The 19,687-nt window shown below is 35.3% G+C and overlaps 1 protein-coding gene across 1 annotated transcript in view; it reads left to right on the top strand.

Moving 5' to 3' along the window:
• Positions 1 to 19,687, top strand: part of LOC150093845 (ceramide synthase 1-like) — a 94,075-nt gene that overhangs the window by 64,984 nt on the left and 9,404 nt on the right. The window contains exon 6 of the mRNA XM_090412873.1: positions 14,528 to 14,670. Within this exon, the coding sequence (XP_090268999.1) occupies positions 14,528 to 14,670 (143 nt within the window). The remainder of the gene's footprint in view (positions 1 to 14,527; positions 14,671 to 19,687) is intronic.

Genomic DNA, 19,687 nt, shown 5'->3' on the forward strand with positions numbered 1-19,687 from the left:
CTACAGGTACGAGAGATATCCTCACTTGGGTGATAGACTTTTGAAAAGTGATCACTCAGTAACTCTACTATTACATCTGAATTGTTACTAAATAGTTTAGAGAAATAACAACGTAGACTAGGATATACATTAAAATAACTTTTAAATACAAATCCAATATTTTGGCAACGTCACGTTGCCATTTTCAACAGGAACTTGTGAGCAAGACACATGCAGGCACAGCAAACAGTAAATGAGGACGAAGCAGGAAGCTGTTCTTTCTCCTAAAGTCCTACTGGTGCCCCCTAGCGGGCAATGTTGGTATTCTTGGGCAATTGGGTTGAGGTCTTCTGATGTAGGTTTCCCAAATTTGAGGCAGTCTTATGCAGCCAAATTTGTTGAGGTTTGGATTGTTTCTTAGGGCTGAGGCTGATTCCATGAAAAGCCTTTCATACCTGTATTTACTACAGTGAATGATCGTGGCTTTCTTCCACCGTATTCTATGGCAAGTATCCAGAGCATGGTCTGCAAGACCAGAGTGGCTGTATTGGTGGAACCAGATGTTGTCCCTTGTGTTCTGTAATTCTGATATTGGCTGTCCTGCCTGTTTGGCCAAAGTAGGACAGCTTACAGCTGCAAGGGACCTGGTATACACCAGGTAGGTCTGGGGAGGGGGGGGTTGGTCTTTAGTGCTTCATCCTCATTTATTGTTTGCTGTGCCTGCGTGCACGTGTCTTGCTCACAAGTTCCTGTTGAAAATGGCAACGTGACGTTGCCGAAATATTGGATTTGTATTAAAAAGTTATTTTAATGTATATCCTAGTCTACGTTGTTATTTCCCTAAAATATTTAGTAATAATGCATACCCAACATTTCCACTAGAATTACATCTGAATTGGTCACCTAATATCATCAGCACCCACTAAGGTTATCCTTTCAAAGTCATTCTTCCTTTTACTTGCCACATAGCGGAAGAACTCTTTGGGATTACCCTTGATCTCCTTGGCTAAGGTCTTCTCATAATCTGATTTAGCTTTTCTTACTATGCTGGTAACTTTCCTAGCTTGAGCCTTGTACTGCTCATGGGTGTACTGATCGCCTTTCTTCTTGTAAATTTTCCATAACATTTTATTGTTTTGCAGATCAAGCCTGATACTACTACTCGTCCATCTAACACCTACCTTGTTTGTCTTCCTGACCATGGGAATACATTCTGATATTGCCTTCCTCAGATACCTGCTGATTTTATCCCATGCACTGCTAACATCTTTCCCCTGCAAAATGTTCTACTATGGGATGGCTGTAAGCTCACTCCAAAACTTGTTATAATTACCTAACCTGTAGTTCCATATATACCCCTTCTTAAGAGAAAAATCCACAAATTTTGCAACCTCCCAAGATAATACTACATGATCGCTCTCACCAATTGGAGGTAACGAGGACACCTTACTTGTGCATTGACCTCTGAACCAATAATATTCCCTGGTTATTGTTTTACCCTTTTCAAGATAATTAATAAATAAAATGCCTTTAGCATCCCAAATCACCGATGCCATGACCTTTCCTGCTGATGGAACTGACTTTGTCTTCTTTGCATTGAATAACTGGCTTCTGTTCGCTGTTTGGACTGTGGTGTGTAATGGTGAATCCAAGTCTCATCCATAGTAATAAATTGACACACAAAATCAGTTTTATTCTTGTTAAAATGCTCCAAGCACTGTTCATAGATTTTCATGTGAGTGCGTTTTTGATTTGCTGTGAGCAAACACGGCACCCATCTTTTGCAAAGCCTTTTCATTTGCAATTCTTCATGCAAAATATATCCTACACGTTCTTTTGAAATGCCTATAGTCTCAGCAATTTCACACACTTTGACTCACCAGTCATCCAATACCATATCATGCACTTGATCAATGATTTCTTTTGTTGTTACACTTTTTGGACATCCTTCACGTGGATCATCTTCAAGGCAGCCACGTTTAAACTCAGCAGCCCATTTATTAATTGTCAAAAACAAAGGAGAGCCCATAAACTTTTATGAACTTTGAATGAATTTCTTTTGGCATTAAACCTTCTTTTACAAAGAATTTTATAACCGCATGATACTCAATTTTATACATTTTAAGGGATACAGACAATACTTTTGCTTCAGATAGCTATATAAAACAAACTACTTGATAGAATGACTTGCAATTTCACATGGATGCTCATGACAGATGTACCAACTTAAAAAAAAAAAATCGTGCCGATAGTGTTGCCATCTACGGTCAAGGCAGAGAACTTTTCAGACCACCCTCGTATATGAAGAATATGTAGGAGGAAAAATTCGGACATACCTTTGTAGGATGTTGCTGGCTGTCTTCTTATTCAGTGGCATCCTGGCTTGTGGCGATATACATTCATCTGCTGTTAAAGGAAGGAAATATGACTGAAGGAAAGGGGGGTTATTCCCACCCTTCTGCAAAAAATATAAATTTTTTCCAGAAGGGTGGGAGTAGCAGGGGTATGAGCCGTTTCGACAGTGTCTTCGGAGCTCTTGGGAGAAGTGGAGGCTATGTAATGCTGACTTGGTGTTTCTGTCTTTGATACACAGATACACCAAAGACAGAAACACCAAGCTGGTATTTCTGTCTTTGGCATATTAAATAAATAAAATTGATGTATTCAAATAAATAAAAATAGAGAAAAAAAAAGGAAAGTGTATGTGAGTTGCAGAAATTCTCTACTGAATGTTTCAGGTAAGATTTATGCATATGTACCTTGAGGAGAGGGTAAGAAACACTGGGGAAGGAAAACTTGGAGAATAGCTGTTTGAAATGCTACAATAATATGTTGTAAATGGGTATTGTATTGAGCACAGCTCATTTTAAGTTAACAGCTGTTAACTTAAATACAGACTATGAAACACATTTTATAAAATGTTTCTTAGCTGTCGCCCCACAGTCATTTAGTTTACACTTATCATGTTGTTCAGTTGATTCCATATGCAGTGTTTGTTTAATACCATTTGATTGTGGTATTAAAAAAAGAAGGTACAGGAAGATGGATTAATATAAAATCAGGTCTGAGACACAGGTGCACATTATCACCACTGTTTTCATCATTTGTATCAGGTATATGCATCCTACAGCCTACATTCAAAATCTTGATAACAGACACTTTCAAATTACCCTTCCAGTTTATAATGAAATTCAGAATTTTTAGATATGAGAGTTTTAAATATATTTTTTATAGATAAAACCAATATTAAGTATTGTTGGGGGGGGGGAACAAAAAAGCACCTATTACATGATGTGTAACATATAATGCAATAATTATAAAGTGAATAAAGTAAAATATGGTCATACCCTTTTTTTTTTTTTTTACTATAATCATGGAGATGTTCTCTGTTCCCACTTACTCAGCATTTTATAAAATGTGTTTCTTAGCTGTTGCCCCACAGTCATTTGGTTTACACTTGTCATGTTGTTCAGCTGATTCCATATGCAGTGTTTGTTTTGTTTAATAAATTTGATTGTGGGAAAGTCACATCTAATGATCATCTACTTTTCTTTTAACCATTATCTTTTATTTTTTAATTAACTTAATCATATTTTGAAGGGTTATATGAAAAAATACATTTAATTTGCCCATAAATATCTCCTTATCTAATTCTTATAAGTATGTTATACATCTATCAGTTTTTGTTTTATTTTTTGAATTATTATATTATAAATATATAAATTATTACACATTATGCATTTAATAAATTTAGTTTAATCCTTTACCCAAGTGTAAGCAAACAAAGTTTGCACCTGAAAATATGTTAAGGACTTAGATAAGGTAGCACTACCTTAGTGGTGTTGGTGGTGTTGCACTACCTTACCTCAGTCCTGAAGACATTTTCGGGCACAAACTTTGTTTGCTTACACTTGGATAAAAGATTAAACTAAATTTATTATAGTCTAACCAAGTGAAAAATAAACTTCCTACATTATACATTAACTTTATTTATGTATCACCTCTATGGTTGTAAGTTTTTTTATTTTTTATCAATGTACAGCTGTTTATATAATAGACTGTAAAAATATAAATATCATATGTTCATCATAATATATAAATTATATATTTGGCCTGCAACAACAACAAAAAAAAGTCTGTATTGAAGTACATTCAATACAGATCACATTATGAAGGAAAGTAGTATTAGGCCTGATATCAAAATTAGAGATGTTCATCTCATCTCTTTATGTAGACGATATTATACTCTTCAATAAATATTACACGTCTGCTGGATTCCTTCACCTAAATTGAATAACTCATCATCTTCAATATATTCCTGATGACCCTCAAGGGGTTTACAGGATATGATAGTACTACATGACAAATTTACATCATTACTAACTTCCTATCTACAATTTTCTTCCAAACCTGTCAAGACTCCAACATTATCAGAGCTTATATTTCTATCTTCTAAGGCACTTTTTACTATATCCATCCACCTATATCTTGGTCTTCCTCTGGGTGGTTTTCCTGCCAACTGGGCGAGAACACTTGTTTTGCTAATCTTTCCTCTCCCATTCTGTTTAAGTGACCATACCACCTGAGATTAGCTCTGCGAATGCATTTCTGGATGCTGACAATGTCAAGTTCTTTCCTATTATCCTCATTTTTAATATGATGAACAGATGGCATCAATTCATGCCCCTAATCTTTCTCGGGACTCTCATATCTGCTGTCTCTAATCTTTGGTCAAGTGTTTTACTTCTGACCCAGCTCTCAGATCCATAAGTTAAAATTGGTGTGAACACTGTATTGTATACAGCTAATTTAGTGTTTTGACTAACTTCTCTCTTATTCCATATGAATTTATTCATTTGACTTCCTACCATACCAGCTTTGTTGATTCTGTTGTCTATTTTCATATTTAATTTACCATCTTCACTAAAAATCGTGCCTAAGGTTTTACTGAAATGTTTTACTTGTTCTATAAGTTCTCCATTCACAATGCAGTTGATATTTTCAATGCTTCTGCCTATTTTCATTGTCTTTGTCTTGTTATTGCTGACCATCATTCCATATCTGTTACAACAGTTATTCAATTTAAATAGGGAATCTTGCAGACTTATAGCAGATTTATTTACAAGTATAACATCACCCACATAAAGCAAAGAGCTGAGATTAACATCTCCAATTTGATATCATTGGTTTAATACCACTTTCCTTCGTAATGTGATCCATATAGATAATGAATAACAAAGAGGGATAATGTACATTCTTGTCTGACACCAGAAGTAACATTAAACCATCTTCCTATACTTCCTTCACTTCTAACTGCTGACTTACAACTCAAATGAAACTAAGTATTGCTTGATATAATGCCCCATTGATACCATATAACTGTAGCATTTTGAATAGCTTCTCTCTTGGTACCTTGTCATATGCCTTTTCCAGATCTACAAAACTTAAATACAGATCTTTGTTATATTCCCATGATTTTTCAACTATTTGTTCATAAAGTAAAAATCTGATCCTAACAGCCTCTATTTGACCTGAATCCAGCTTTTTCTTCATCTAGCTTCTCTTCCACAATCCTTCTCCAACTGTTTCTCAAGTACACTTGCATATATCTTACCAGGAACACTCAGTAGAGAAATGCCTCTGTAATTCTCACATTCAGTTTTATTTTCCTTTTTATATATGGGTACTATGAGATCTCTACTCCAATCATCCAGAATTTGTTCCTCTGTCCAGGCATTCTGGACTATGCAGTGCAGGCACTGTAAGACTTTTATACTTCCATGATTGAGCATTTCTGGTTGAATATCATCTATTTCTGCTACCTTTCCACATTTCAGGCGTTTGATTGCTTTTTATACTTCAAGTATGGATATGTATTCCTGACTACATGCCTGTTGAGTGTTTTTTACCACAGTGCTGTCATCACTGCTTGTTTCATTTAGCAATTTTTCAAAGAAATTACTCCATACTTCAAGGATATTTTTTTCTCCTGTTTTCATGGCACCTTTATCATCTCTAATTACAGCACTCTTTCCTCCATTTCTGAGCTTCTTCAATAACCTCCATAATATCTTCCCCTTCTTGATATTTATTTTCTATGTTCTTACCAAAGTCTTCCCATAACTTGTTTAGCTAGTTTTACACAGTATTTAGCTTTCTTACATTTGTCTCTGTATTCTCTAAGAGCACAAGCTGACTTATTTGCCATGAACTTTTGATATGCTTTTTTCTTTTCTTTCACTGCCTTTTTAACTTCCTGTGTCCACTATGGAGTTCTGATTTTTCTATCTTTTCTGGCTGAATCAATCAGTGTTTTCCTCAGGACCTGCCACTGAATCTCCAAGGTTTGGTTTCTGTTCTCAAACTCTTTCATTCTTTCTTGAATAATGTTTATGAAAATTTAGTCTACAGTTCACATCTGAGAGTTGCTCAACTTTTATTTCCTTTAAAACTTTCTTACATGTTCTTGTTTTCAATATGAAATTCAATTTTATCCTGCTCAAGACTAAATAGTGATCACTTCCAATTTGAAATCCTCTGTACACTCTGGTGTCCTGCACCAGGGAGAAAATGTCACTATCAACAGTAATATAGTCAATGAGACTTTTCTTATTCCTTGCCTCTTCTCTCCATGTGAATTTGTGCACATTTTTATTTGGAACATTGTGTTAGTAATAACCAGTCCATGTCCTGAGCAGATATTCAAAAGGTATTTGCCATTATTATTAGCTTTGCTCTTTTCTCCAAATTTTTCCAAAATATTTTTGTATGTCTGACAATCATTTCTTACTCTGCTATTTAGATCCCATCCCCAACAAGGAACAACTTTTCCTTTTTCATTGTGTCAGTTGCTTTCTCTAAAGCCTCAAAAAAATTCCTCCACTTCTACCTTATTAGAACCTTCTGTGGGACCATAGGCACAAATACGTTTCATTGTCCAGTTCCCATTCTCATATTTGCCCACATCGCTCTACTTGAGACTACCTGCCATTCAAGATTAGCCTCATATTTCGTGTTGAATACTATGGCTACACCTTTTTTTTCCTTGATTGTCATTGCCTGAATATAACATTTTGTATTTATTGCTCAGAAAGATCTCACCAGTTTTTGCCTTTTTTGTTTCAGTCACCCCTATTATGTCGATCTGGTACTTATCAATTCCTCAGCTAGCTCCATTTCTTTGCCATTCAGGCTTCTTATGTTGATAGTACCAATTTTGAACTCTGGTGATGTTGAGTTGGGGTGCGTTGTAGGATTTATTCCAGTAGCTGACTTCGCTGTTTGCCCTGGTTCCCTGGCAGAAACAACCAGGGCCTTGTTTAGCTGGGTGATGCCCCAGCCTGCACGAAATTCTGTCATGTTGTACCATCATTCTATATTTTGGTTTTGGTGCAAACTGTATTCTTATTGGCTTAGCCAATAAGAATACAGTTTGGTCGGCTAAGTCCCCAAATTGCTAGCCCATCCTCGTTTGTTCAGTATCCAGTTAGATACCCAACGGGGTGCACCACAAGAAGGTGAGGATTGGACACTAGGTCAGAAGCCCTAGTCGGTTCTCCGCATTCTTTTGAAGGCTCTGTGGTGGTCTCCTCTCAGTTATACAGCTTTGACACTTAAGCACTCCCAATTGAATAACTGCTGCAACAAATTTCCTATGAAAACCAGCAATAAAACGATACTATGAAAATAGGCATAGGCATTGAAAATATTAGCTACATTTTGAATAGGTAGCTAGCTGAATAAATTTATAAGTAAGAATGAAATTAGTCAACCTGTAACAAGACTATGTGCAAACCAATTTTAACTTATATATCTGAGAGTGGGGTTGGAAATATAACAGTTGATCAAAGACTGGAGACTACAGATATGAGAGTTCTGGAAAAAAAATTAGGGGAGTGAACAGATGACAGCAATGGTAGAATATTAAAAATGAAAATATTAGCAATTTGACATTGTGAGCATTCAGGAGTATATGAACAGAGCTAATCTCAGGTGGCATGTTACTTAAACAAAATGGGAGAGGAAAGATTAGTAAAGCAGCTGTTGATATGAGAATACAGGAAAAAGAATTAGAGGAAGGCCAAGATTTAGAGATTTGATGGAGTAATAAGTTTTTTCAAAGAATTAAAATATAAGATCTGACAGTATTAAAGCTCTGACTGATAACAGATTAATTTGAAGGAAAATTGTCAATAGGAAGTTAGTATAATGTGATTTTTTTACATAGTATTATAGTATCTGTCCTGTACACTCCTTGAGGGTACACATTAGTAATTTGTATTTTATAAAAAGGCATTAGTAATTAGTAACTAATGCCTTTTTATTCCCGTATACGGGAGTAGGCGAGGCCATTTAGCCCTATCTAACTTTTGGAGACTGAGTGGGCAGTTCAATCTCCACTGGTATCAATCAGAGATAGATGGCCCAAGGCTATCACTAATTAAGCGATACACAGTGAAGAGAGACGGCTCAAATGTGCCGCCATCTCGTGGTCCCTAACCCTAACACAATATATATTTAATGTCTGAAATAATGTGGGTTCTACGGTCGATTTTCTTGAGTATACAGGACGAAAAACCCGAGTTTCCGGGAGGAAAAACCTGCTTGCCCGTGCCAGAGATCGACTTACTCGGGAACCAGTCGAAAAAAGGCTTAGAAAAATTTCCTCTAGTCACTGACTAGACTCGAAACCAAGTCTTCCTTCGTGCGGCCAAGCGCCGTGGTGTGCAAACGCCACATCCACTGAGCTACACAGGCTCTCATTTGTAGTAAAGTTTCATAAATCAAAGGATAAGTTCTTATTATTTCATATATAATTTCTTCCAATCAGTGCACAAGACAAAAAGTAACATATCATTTCCTGTTATATAAGTTTTAGATTTTAGTTGTTGTGAAGATGTTTATGAAATTTCTAGTATAATAATTGCATGTTGTGAAATAACATAAAATACTTTACCAAACTAAAAAAAAAAAACAATGTTTTGTGTGCCAACAGTGCACTTTGTCAGGATTGTGCTTATATTACAAAAGTTTTTTAAAAAAACAACAACTAGGGATGACATAAAATGCATCACGTTAATCAATGAAAGAATACAATGGATAAAAATTAAAATAGACAACTAACATATGAAAACAGAGGAACTAGTCGGTTTTGTTTGCATTCTGCTATGTAATGTGTCTGTAAATGTGAGATTTTTGATGAATGGAGATCAAATGTGGACAAGATGATGTACTGGCTCATCTTGCACTGAGTAGGACTGTGCAGCATTTTGAAGCTTTAAATTTCTTGAAAAATAATGTTTGATTTAAGGCATTTCTGTTTTTTACAAGTATCAAATGGCCTTCATTGGTTGTGTAAAAAGTTAATCCATATTTAGCTGTGTTTGTTTGTTTGTTTTTTTACTGACATTTTTAAAATGCTCCAACATGCAGATCTCTCTCTCTCTCTCTCTCTCTGGAATATCCTGTTTGACCAACATGACAAATGTCACATGACCCCCCTCCCACAATTTCATGAGGTGTGGGGGTGATGAGGAAATATCACACTGTAAGAATCTGGAGATTTTGCATAGTTGGGTGAAAGATGCTTATGTCATGACTTTCAAGAAAGAGAGATTTTGTCTGTAACATTGCAGATAAGGAAGGGTGATTGCACCCTTGAAGTTTTGAATGTGCTTGTAAAATCTTGTTGATTGTTTTGTGCCCATATCCATTAAGGGAAAGGTGAAGTAACAGAGTTCTTTATTTCTTTTCCTATCTGGCCAGAAATGTTAGCGACACTAAAGAGCAGAGTCTTTTCCCTGTTTATTCCTGCCTTCTGTTGGGATGGTGGTGAGAGAAAGTATGGAGACATCCACCAGTGTTGGTGGGCTTTCTGTACACTGAATAAGCAGGTAAAGACAAAATTGGCATTTGACTACAACCTTGGAGTAAGTAAATCTGTTCTTGCATTCTTTGTTTCAATCAGAGAAGAATTATTATCAAAGGGATTAATTTTTTGCTTTATCCTCTTATAGTGTCCCCAAAATAAACATCATAACCAGTGTAGAAAAAAAAAAAGATTGGGAAGATTACTAAGTGATTCAACTGACCTAATCTACATTCATACAGCTTCTTTGTTACTTAGGAAAAAAAAAGGAGAAATATTCCAAAAATAGAACTGACGGCACTGGAAAAATTATGTCATAACTAACATCATGATCATTAAGGCTAATAAAAGAAATGCATCAGTTCTCAACAACTATGAAGAATATATCACCAAAATACTAACCTACTAAGCATTGGATTTGGACCTGACTTGATAAAAAATAAATAAAAATTAAAAAACAACAACTCGGCAACTGGCCAGAAGGGAGGTGGGAGGGGGGAAACCTTACTTCAAAATCCCCACTAATTCCAAGAATTTACAGAGCTGCTAAGATTCCTAAATTGGAGGTATCTTTAGTCCTGCTGTAGAGCTATCTATCTCTAATTTGGCCAGATCTCTCTCTGTCTGTCTCCTAGTGGCACTGCATATCAGAAAAACAGAATCATTCACCAAAAACAGCTTATACTTCATTGAGAGAAAGAAGGAAATAAATCTTCATTCTCTCGTGAAACTGTTTTTGATGAACAATCATACCTTCTGGCAAGCTGAGATGTTTCTGTTCAGACACTATATAGAAAATACTTTTTTTTCCAATTTAAGAAAAGGTACCAAGACCAAACAATATCTTGCTATGGATTCCCTCTATCTTCATTTCTGGAATCCTTTTTTTGGGGGGGGGGGGTCATAGAAAGATACCGCCAAACATCTAAAATTTGGCTGCTGTATGTTACAGTATCTTCATTGTCTGGCTAGATTGAAATAAAGAATTGTAGGATTTCAAGAACTATCTTAACAACCTACATCCTGATATAAAGTTTACTCTTGAACTTGAAACTTCTGGAATATTCTTTATATTCCTTGATATTCTCCTAGAAGTCTGAGAATAAAAAAAAGACTTAATCAGTGTACAGAAAACCCACCAACACTAGTTGATTCCTCCATATTTCCTTTCTCTACCACCCCTTACAGAAGATAGCAATAATCAGAATACTAAAGGACATAGCCTATAACATCTCCAACATCGTTGGGGAGGGGACTTTGTTACTTCACCCATATTCTTGATAAGCATGGGGTACAAGATGATCAAGATTTTTTGCACAATCATCCTGTGGTTGGTCAAGACAAGACTTCAAAGGTGCAGTCATCCTCCCTTAATCTGCAGTGTTATGTACAAATTTCTGTTTCTTCGAAGTTATGACTTAAAAGTATATTTCACTCTATTCTACAATATCTCTAAGTTCTTACAACTTCCAATATATTCACCCCCACCCACTCAAGAAACCATGGGTAAGATTCATCATTTGCATGTCAGAGCATTTTAAAGATGTCAAACAGAAAAGAAAAAAAAAACGTAAATTTGTTTCATGGAGCATTTACTATTGTTAACCCCCATCTTTGTCTGTATCCAACCTTTTATGTTTGATACAGACAGACATTTATATATAATTTTATGTGAGGTGGTTAGAATATTTCAGAGACCTCTTGTAGATTGATGATGGTATATTGACTTCAAAATCAGCATGTTGTGTGTTCCAAAGAATGAAACTCAAGTAGAATGAAATTAAAATATTTATTGTAGACATTATATATACAATAAATATAGTTATTATTACCTTAGACTTCCAGGGATTCAAGGACGCATTGAAGGAGGCCATACATTACCCAAACCAGCTGTCACTTCCCTTAAATTCATTCACACTAGATGCACTCACTACCCCTAAAGGCAAACTATTTCACTCACTCCCTGCTTTGTGAGAGAAAAACTTAGCTTTTACTCCTTTCTTGACTGTGAACAAACTTAACTTCCATAGATGCCACCCCTCTGTGTTCTCTCCCCACCTTCCATATAATGAAAAATTTCATCAAACGATATCCTATAATAGCCATTCTCAAGTTTATAGACCTCTATCATATTACCCCTCTTTCTCTTGTTAACCAGAATCTGTAATCCACATACTCACAAATCTCTCCTCATAATCTAAATCCCATAATTCAGATATAATCTTTGTAACTTCTCTTTGCACCCTTTCCACAGCTTCTTTATCTCCTTGGAACCCAGCAGACCAAATCTGTGCACAATAATCCAAGAGTGGTCTTATCAAAGCCTTATAAAGAGACAAAACGACTACCTTATCCTTACAAGTCAAGGTTCGCTTTAACACTGCAATTATCCTCTGAGTTGTATTTGCAACTTTTGCTATGAGCTCTTTGAACTTCAAATTCCTATCCATATCATTACACCAAGATCCCTAGCCTCATCAGTTTCTTGTACTATATCATATGCTGCTGGAAATCTCACAACGGCAAAGTGCATAACTTTGCACTTGCTAACATTAAACTGATAGCCATTTTCGTTTGCCCAAATTTCCAGCCAATTCAAGCCAAAACTTCCTACCATCTCCAAAATGAAGATGTGAAGCATATGATAGATTTGGAGAAACATGGATAAGAAGCAATTACCATCAATTATCATAATTTTGTAAGTGCTTGATATCAGTAGCATTCCTGATTACCTGTCTATCTTTGCATCATTAGCAAGTAATTGCACATCTCCTTTCTAATATCATTAATGTATAAATTGAACAACAATAACCCAAGGACTGAACCCTGAGTTACACCACTGGCCACCTTAAATCTGGCAGCTTCACACCCACTGTATACCATTTTTTGATATCTATCTTCAACCATCCACCGATCCTAGAAAAAGAAATTTACTGCAGATTTCACCTCACTTCATGGAACATATACAACTTTCTTCTCAGTTGAGCGCGTGACATTCCTCACTAATATACAGACTTGATGCATTATACTGTCCCTCAATGTTAACTTCACAGTTCCTAATTGTAGGGTAGAAAGATGCATATAAAATCCTTTCCAAGATCACAGAATTTAACGGAGTTGTTTTTTCTCATTTCTATCTCTTCTTCTTCCTCTCCTTTCTTGCTTGCTGGCAAGCATTCTCATTGCCTGCTGATAGCTTATCCACAACCTCGCAACTAATGCACATTCCTATTACTGAGATTCAAAGCAAAACTCAGTGGCATAATGGCTGCCATTAGTATGCCGATTGTATGGCATAGAAACACTGTTATTAAATAGACATAAGATAATATGCATGCATTATTTCTGTGTGACTTCTTTAGGATTACAATATTATGGTAAGTAAACTACTTAGAATATATTTAAGTTCCCTTTGTTTTGCCACTACTTAAACCATATGGCAGTTCTGGTAGTATTAACTAAGGTGTACAATTACATTAAAAGCATACAAATTTGTTTGTATGCTTTATTAATGCAAAAAAAAGCTTTATCATTAAGGATGCTTTTGAAATGCTGTGCATTCCTACTCAGTGCATTAAGAACCAGGGTGTCACCCTGTGCCAAGTTTGGTCTTAGTTCATCAAATATTTCCTATTTACAGACCCTGGATATGGCACATTATGTTGTTAGAACGTAACAAGAATGACACTTTCACTCATTCATTGTTCATTTTAACCCTTGATGCTGGCCTTGATGTATATATACATCCACCAAAATGAAGATGTGAAGCATGTGATATATTTGGAGAAACATGGATAAGAAGCGATTGCCATCAATTATCACCATTAAGAGATGTGATAATCCTTCGTACTCAAGTGACCACTTAACCAGATTAACTTGCAATTGTAGCTTGTCTCAGAGCCATTGCTACTAAAGCAGCACAAAAATGTGTATTTCCTTACATTATATGAAGTGTGACTGTATAGACTAAACACATACAATATATTTTATATTTGTAGTCCTTTTATCATTTAATTATGGTTTGTTGATAATGGCAAAATAAAAGAAACTTCCATTCTAAAATGTTTTTTTATCTGAGGAAAAAAAAAATTATCGGTGTTTATCAAGAAAAGTGGTTGCTATTGGTTATTGTACGTAATTCTTGTGTCAACTAGAAAAAAAAATGCCAGATTTTTTTTTTTTTTTTTTTTTTTGCAATAGTGCCTGATTATAGTTAGATTACTGCTCAATTTTTTGTTTGCAAAAATCTTTATTGAAGATAATTACTTTAATCAAATCAATAATTCATTTAGTTCGATATTAACCTTACTCATATCTACAATACACACAACATGTAATAAACAATTATTTATAGAAATAATTGTAATTTTTTCATAATATAATTTAGTGGACAATACATCTTCAGTATACTGGTATAATCAAGGTGACTGCATTTCATTCTAAACTGCTGTGGTATCATCTTTAATTATTATAGTAAACACACAGTTACTTGATTTTTGGGACCACTGTGATATTTAATCCATGTCTTTTTTTACTTTTCATTAGATCAATACAAATATGATACTTGCTGCATTGTTACTTTTTTTTTAATGTTAATATTCAAAGTTATTAACATCTCAAAAATAATTTTACTATTGTTCACTATTTGTAGTAAGTGCAATGTTTTCTTTCTCTTAACAGTTTATCTTGGGATTCTTATTACGTGTTGCAAGTGGGCAGATGAAGGAAGTAGATGATACTAGGGAATATGATGTAGTAGAAAAAGTACATAAAATGTCTACAGAAGGAGATAGTATCTGTACAGAAAATAGCCTGCAAAATGGGTAAAGTAACTTAATTTTTTTTTATTAGTAGAATTTTGTATTTATAAGATGAAATTCATAAGTCAGTCAAATCATTTACATAGTGGAATACATGATGTGAATGCTTTATTTTGTGATGTAAACTGTTTTTTCATCTTTGTAAATACTTAAAATATTTATATGTTAAGTTTTATAACAGGATTTTCGTCCTTTAACATTGTTTTCATAGTTTTGAATGAAAACTTTTTAGTTTTCTTTACTGTATTTGAAAATACAGTTATACCATGCAGTATTTTGTTGAATTTTGGGAATACTTCTCTTTTTACTGATCAAGAAGTGAGCTGCTTAGAAAGAAGTCAACAGATGCCCGCCATGAGCAAGGTACATTGTTCCATCACTTATTTATTTCTCACTTTCTTCCTCACGTGTGTGTGTGTGTATTATGGTAAATCTGCACAAACAATTGTTCAACCTACAGTTTTGTGGATGGCAAAAAGTTCAGGGAAAAAGAACAAAAAACTTGTTAACACTGAAGTTGAAGAGTGTAAACTGTATGCCCTAGACCTATACTCTTTATGATTTGTATATATACAATATGCTGCTTGGAAAGAAGTGAAGGGGACATCCCCCCCCCCACACACACACATGGGCAAGATGCATCGTGCCATGTATTTGTAGCCAGTGTAAATTGGAAGAATATTTTGTTCCCAAGTCAGTGCAACTGTATCTGGGTGAAATGACTGCCAGAAGGGAACTGATGGCAGCTGAAAGAGTTGTGATAGGATGCCATGTTGCAGGCCTATCTGTTCGGCATATTGCACCATCCCAAGTCAACAATCAGTGATACTATACTGAGATGGAAGCGCAGGGAGTCCTCTGCAATCAGTTGCAGTGCAGTCCTCTGCATTCATGCGGAGTTCCAGGCATTGACTAGAACAGGAATCTGCACAAAAACATTCAGAACTGAAGCTCAACCATGCAAGTCACCGCATTACCCGAACCAACATGCATCATCATCTTCAATGGTGCAAAGAGCATGTACGATGGAAGCTTGGAAAGTTGTGTTACAGACCAGTGAATCACGCTGCATCCTCTACCAAGCAGATGGACAGGTGTAGGGTGTGACGAATACCCGGTGAATGTCTCTTACCAGAGTGCGTAACCTCAATTATGAAATTTGGAGGTAATAGTATGATGGTATGGTCCTGTTTTTCCAAGTTTGGTCAGATCTCTGTTTGTGATGACCAAATTGAACATTGAACTCTTAGAGTATCTGAACATTCTGGACAATGCAATGTTTCTTGCTTTGTGGCATTTCTGCAGAACTGACCAGTGTCTCTTTCAGCAAAACAATGCACCTTGTCATAAGCCTGCTGCTGTAACTATGTGATTTGTGGACAAGAATGTCGCCACATTTGACTGGAATGGTGGATGAAGTCAAGGGATGTTTGCCCCACAACAGTCCAGAACCTCATTACATGCCTACAGGAAGAATGGTCCCAAATTCCCATTGATTGCTATTGTATCCTACATCTTATTAAGGTGGTCACCATGTCTGTTTGTTTCTCGCACAGACATGGTGTCCTTTGACTTCTTTCCAAGCAGTGTATTTTAAACTCAAGTTCAGAAAAATATTATTTTTGAGATCTCACTTGAATTATTGCTTTTAAGACTGTACTTAATCACAATAAGAAGTGTGTGCAAAAGATTAAGAAATATTCAAGATGATAAGAATGTAGAAGTTACTTCTCATTAAATATATATATTTATTAATATTTGCTTTAGCTTTTTGATAACTATAATGGTTTTCTATTTTCTGTTCTTTTCTAGAAAGTTCCAAGTTTAATTTCATTATTGTAATAAGTTTTTATTATTGTGTTGTGTGCAGATAGAAATAACGGAAAATTAGAGAGGATTAAGCTTATACAGGTTACAAAATATATAAAAAAATCTGAATAAAAGATTTAGAAATATTGCAAACACTCAACAAAAGCATGTCATTTAAAGGCAAAAGTCATACTAGATTAAAAATAGTCACAGAAGATAAAATTATAAAGCAGAGATATATATATATATATATATAGTCTCTTGTCACTATAGCAAACACTGTTATAACAGATCACTTATTATAACAAATTACTGACAAATACAAAAGTCCCATAAGCGCTATGCTATTTATTATTATTATTTATGTGGGTACTCCATGGATTCAAAGACTCATCATGGAAACGCACTTTATCTATTAACACAATACCTATCATATATCTCCTTAGACCTACTCACTGTTGGCATGCCTCACCACCTCTGGCAGTCCATTCCACTCATTTACCACTCTTCAAGTAAATAACTCTACTCTGCACATCCTTACTAACCATACTCTTAGACAACTTCCCTTATGTTCACCCTATTCCCTGTGTATTAAAAATTTTCTTGTGTGTCAATCTCATAGAATCCCTTTAGTTGCTTATAAGTTTCTGTCAGATCCCCTCTCCTTCACTTGTTAGCCAAACTTAGCAACACATACACACACACACACACACACCCTCAATCTATCCTCATAAGGAACATTCCACAGACCTGCCACCAGCTTGATCATTTGTCTATGAATCCTCTCCACCACCTGATACTCCAGAAACACAGGTGGCCAAATCTGTGCACAGTAGTCAACATGAAATTTTCGAATTATAGCCTTATCAAGAGGGAATAATAACCTACCTATTTTTACTTGTCAATGTGTCCTTCAGCATCCAATTAATCCTCTAAACTATTTTGCCAACTCTTGCAATATGTCCTCTGAATTTCAATTCTCTATCCACAATCACCTCTCCAGATCATGGAAAAAAAAGGCTCATCAATTTCCTGTAAACTACTACCATCAATATGATATGAAGTGTGTAATCTTTTCATCACAAAATGCATTACCTTACATTTTGCAGCTTTGAATTGACAACTACTGTCCTTTGCAACACTGCCAATTTATTTAAATCATCCTGTAACATATTTACATCACTCACAACTACTATTCTAAAGGAAATTCACCATAGCATACTATTCAATACAACGAAGCATTCTTATAGTCCCTATGAGTTTGTTATAGTGAGAGTCAACTGTTAATGGAAAAGTAAATAAGCTACATAAAATCTGAAATTAAACGAACATTGAGCAAAAAAAAAAAAAAAAAGATGAGAACCTGTTAAATTTTATAAGGTGTTGGTCACTTTTGATCTATTATAATTTGCAAAAAATATAATAGAGCGAACAAATATCATCATCATCAAATTCCTGACATTTACTCTCAAGGGGTGTACAGGATATGATAGTACTACATGAAAAATTTACATCATTACTAACTTCCTACCTACAATTTTTTGCCAAATCAATCTGTTACGTATCAAAGCTAGAGCATTGTCAGATCTTATATTTCTGTCTTCTAAGACACTTTTTACTGTATCAATCCACCTATATCTTGGTCTTCTTATGGGTCTTTTTCCTGCCAACCTGGCAGAGAACACTTGTTTTGCTAATCTTTCCTTTCTTATTCTGTTTAAGTGACCATACCACCTGAGATTAGCTCTGCTAACATATTCCTGGATGCTAACAATGTCAAGTTCTTTCCTAATATCCTCATTTTTAATATGATATTGCCATTGATGCCATCTGTTCATGCCCCTAATCCTTTTCAGGACTCTCATATCTGCGGTCTCTAGTCTTTGGTCAAGTGTTTTACTTCTAACCCAGCTCTCAGATCCATAAGTTAAAATTGGTTTAAGCACTGTATTGTATACAGCTAATTTAGTGTTTTGACTAACTTCTCTCTTATTCCATATGAATTTATTTAATTGACTTCCTACCATATCAGCTTTGTTGATTCTGTTGTCTATTTTCATATTTAATTTACCATCTTCACTAAAAATCATGCCTAAGTAGTTTTACTGAAATGTTTTACTTGTTCTATAAGTCCTCCATTCACAATGCAGTTGATATTTTCAATGCTTCTGCCTATTTTCATTGTCTTTGTCTTGTTATTGCTGACCTTCATACCATATCTATTACAACAGTTATTCAATTTAGTCAGGGAATCTTGCAGACTTGTAACGGATTTATTTAGAAGTATAACATCATCCGCATAAAGCAAGGAGCTGATATTAACATCTCCAATTTTGATATTAGGTTTAATACCACTTTCCTTCACAATGTAATCCATATAGATAACGAATAACAGAAGTGATGATGTACATCCTTGTCTGACACCACAATTAATATTGAACCATCTTCCTGTACTTCCTTCAATTCTAACTGCTGACTTACAACTCAAATAAAGACTAAGTATTGCTTGATATAATGATCCACTCACATCATACAACTGTAGCGTTTTGAATAGCTTCTCTCTTGGCACCTTCTCATATGCTTTTTCAGGATCTACAAAACTTAAATACAGATCTTTGTTATATTCCCATAACTTCTCAACTATTTGTCGTAAAGTGAATATCTGATCCTGACAGCCTCTATTTGGCCAGAATCCAGCTTGTTCTTCACCAAGCTTCTCTTCTGCAATCCTTCTCAACCATTTCTCAAGTATACTGGCATAAATATTACCAGGGACACTCAGTAGAGAAATACCTCTGTAATTCTCAAAATCAGTTTTATTTTCCTTTTTTATATATGGTAACTATGCGAGCTCTACTACTCCAATCATCTGGAATTCGTCCTTCTGTCCAGGCCCTCTGAACTATGCAGTGTAGCCACTGCAAAACTTTTATATCTCCATACTTGAGCATTTCTGGTCTAATATCATCTACTCCAGCTGCATTTCCACATTTCAGGCTTTTGGTGGCTTTTTCACCTTCAAGTATGGATATGTATTCCTGTTTGCATGCCTGGTCAGTGTTTTTTATCCCTGTGCTGTCATCACTGCTAGGTTTCATGTAGCAATTTTTCAAAGTAATTACTCCATACTTCAAGGATATCCTTTTCTCCAGTTTTCATATCACCTTTATCATCTCTAATTACAGCACTCTTTCCTCCATTTCTAAGCTTC

Source organism: Typopeltis vanoorti, chromosome 23 (genome assembly GCF_054136105.1).
Source record: "Typopeltis vanoorti isolate ZY-2024b chromosome 23, IOZ_Tvanoo_1.0, whole genome shotgun sequence".
In the NCBI taxonomy this organism is placed as follows: Eukaryota; Metazoa; Arthropoda; class Arachnida; order Uropygi; family Thelyphonidae; genus Typopeltis; species Typopeltis vanoorti.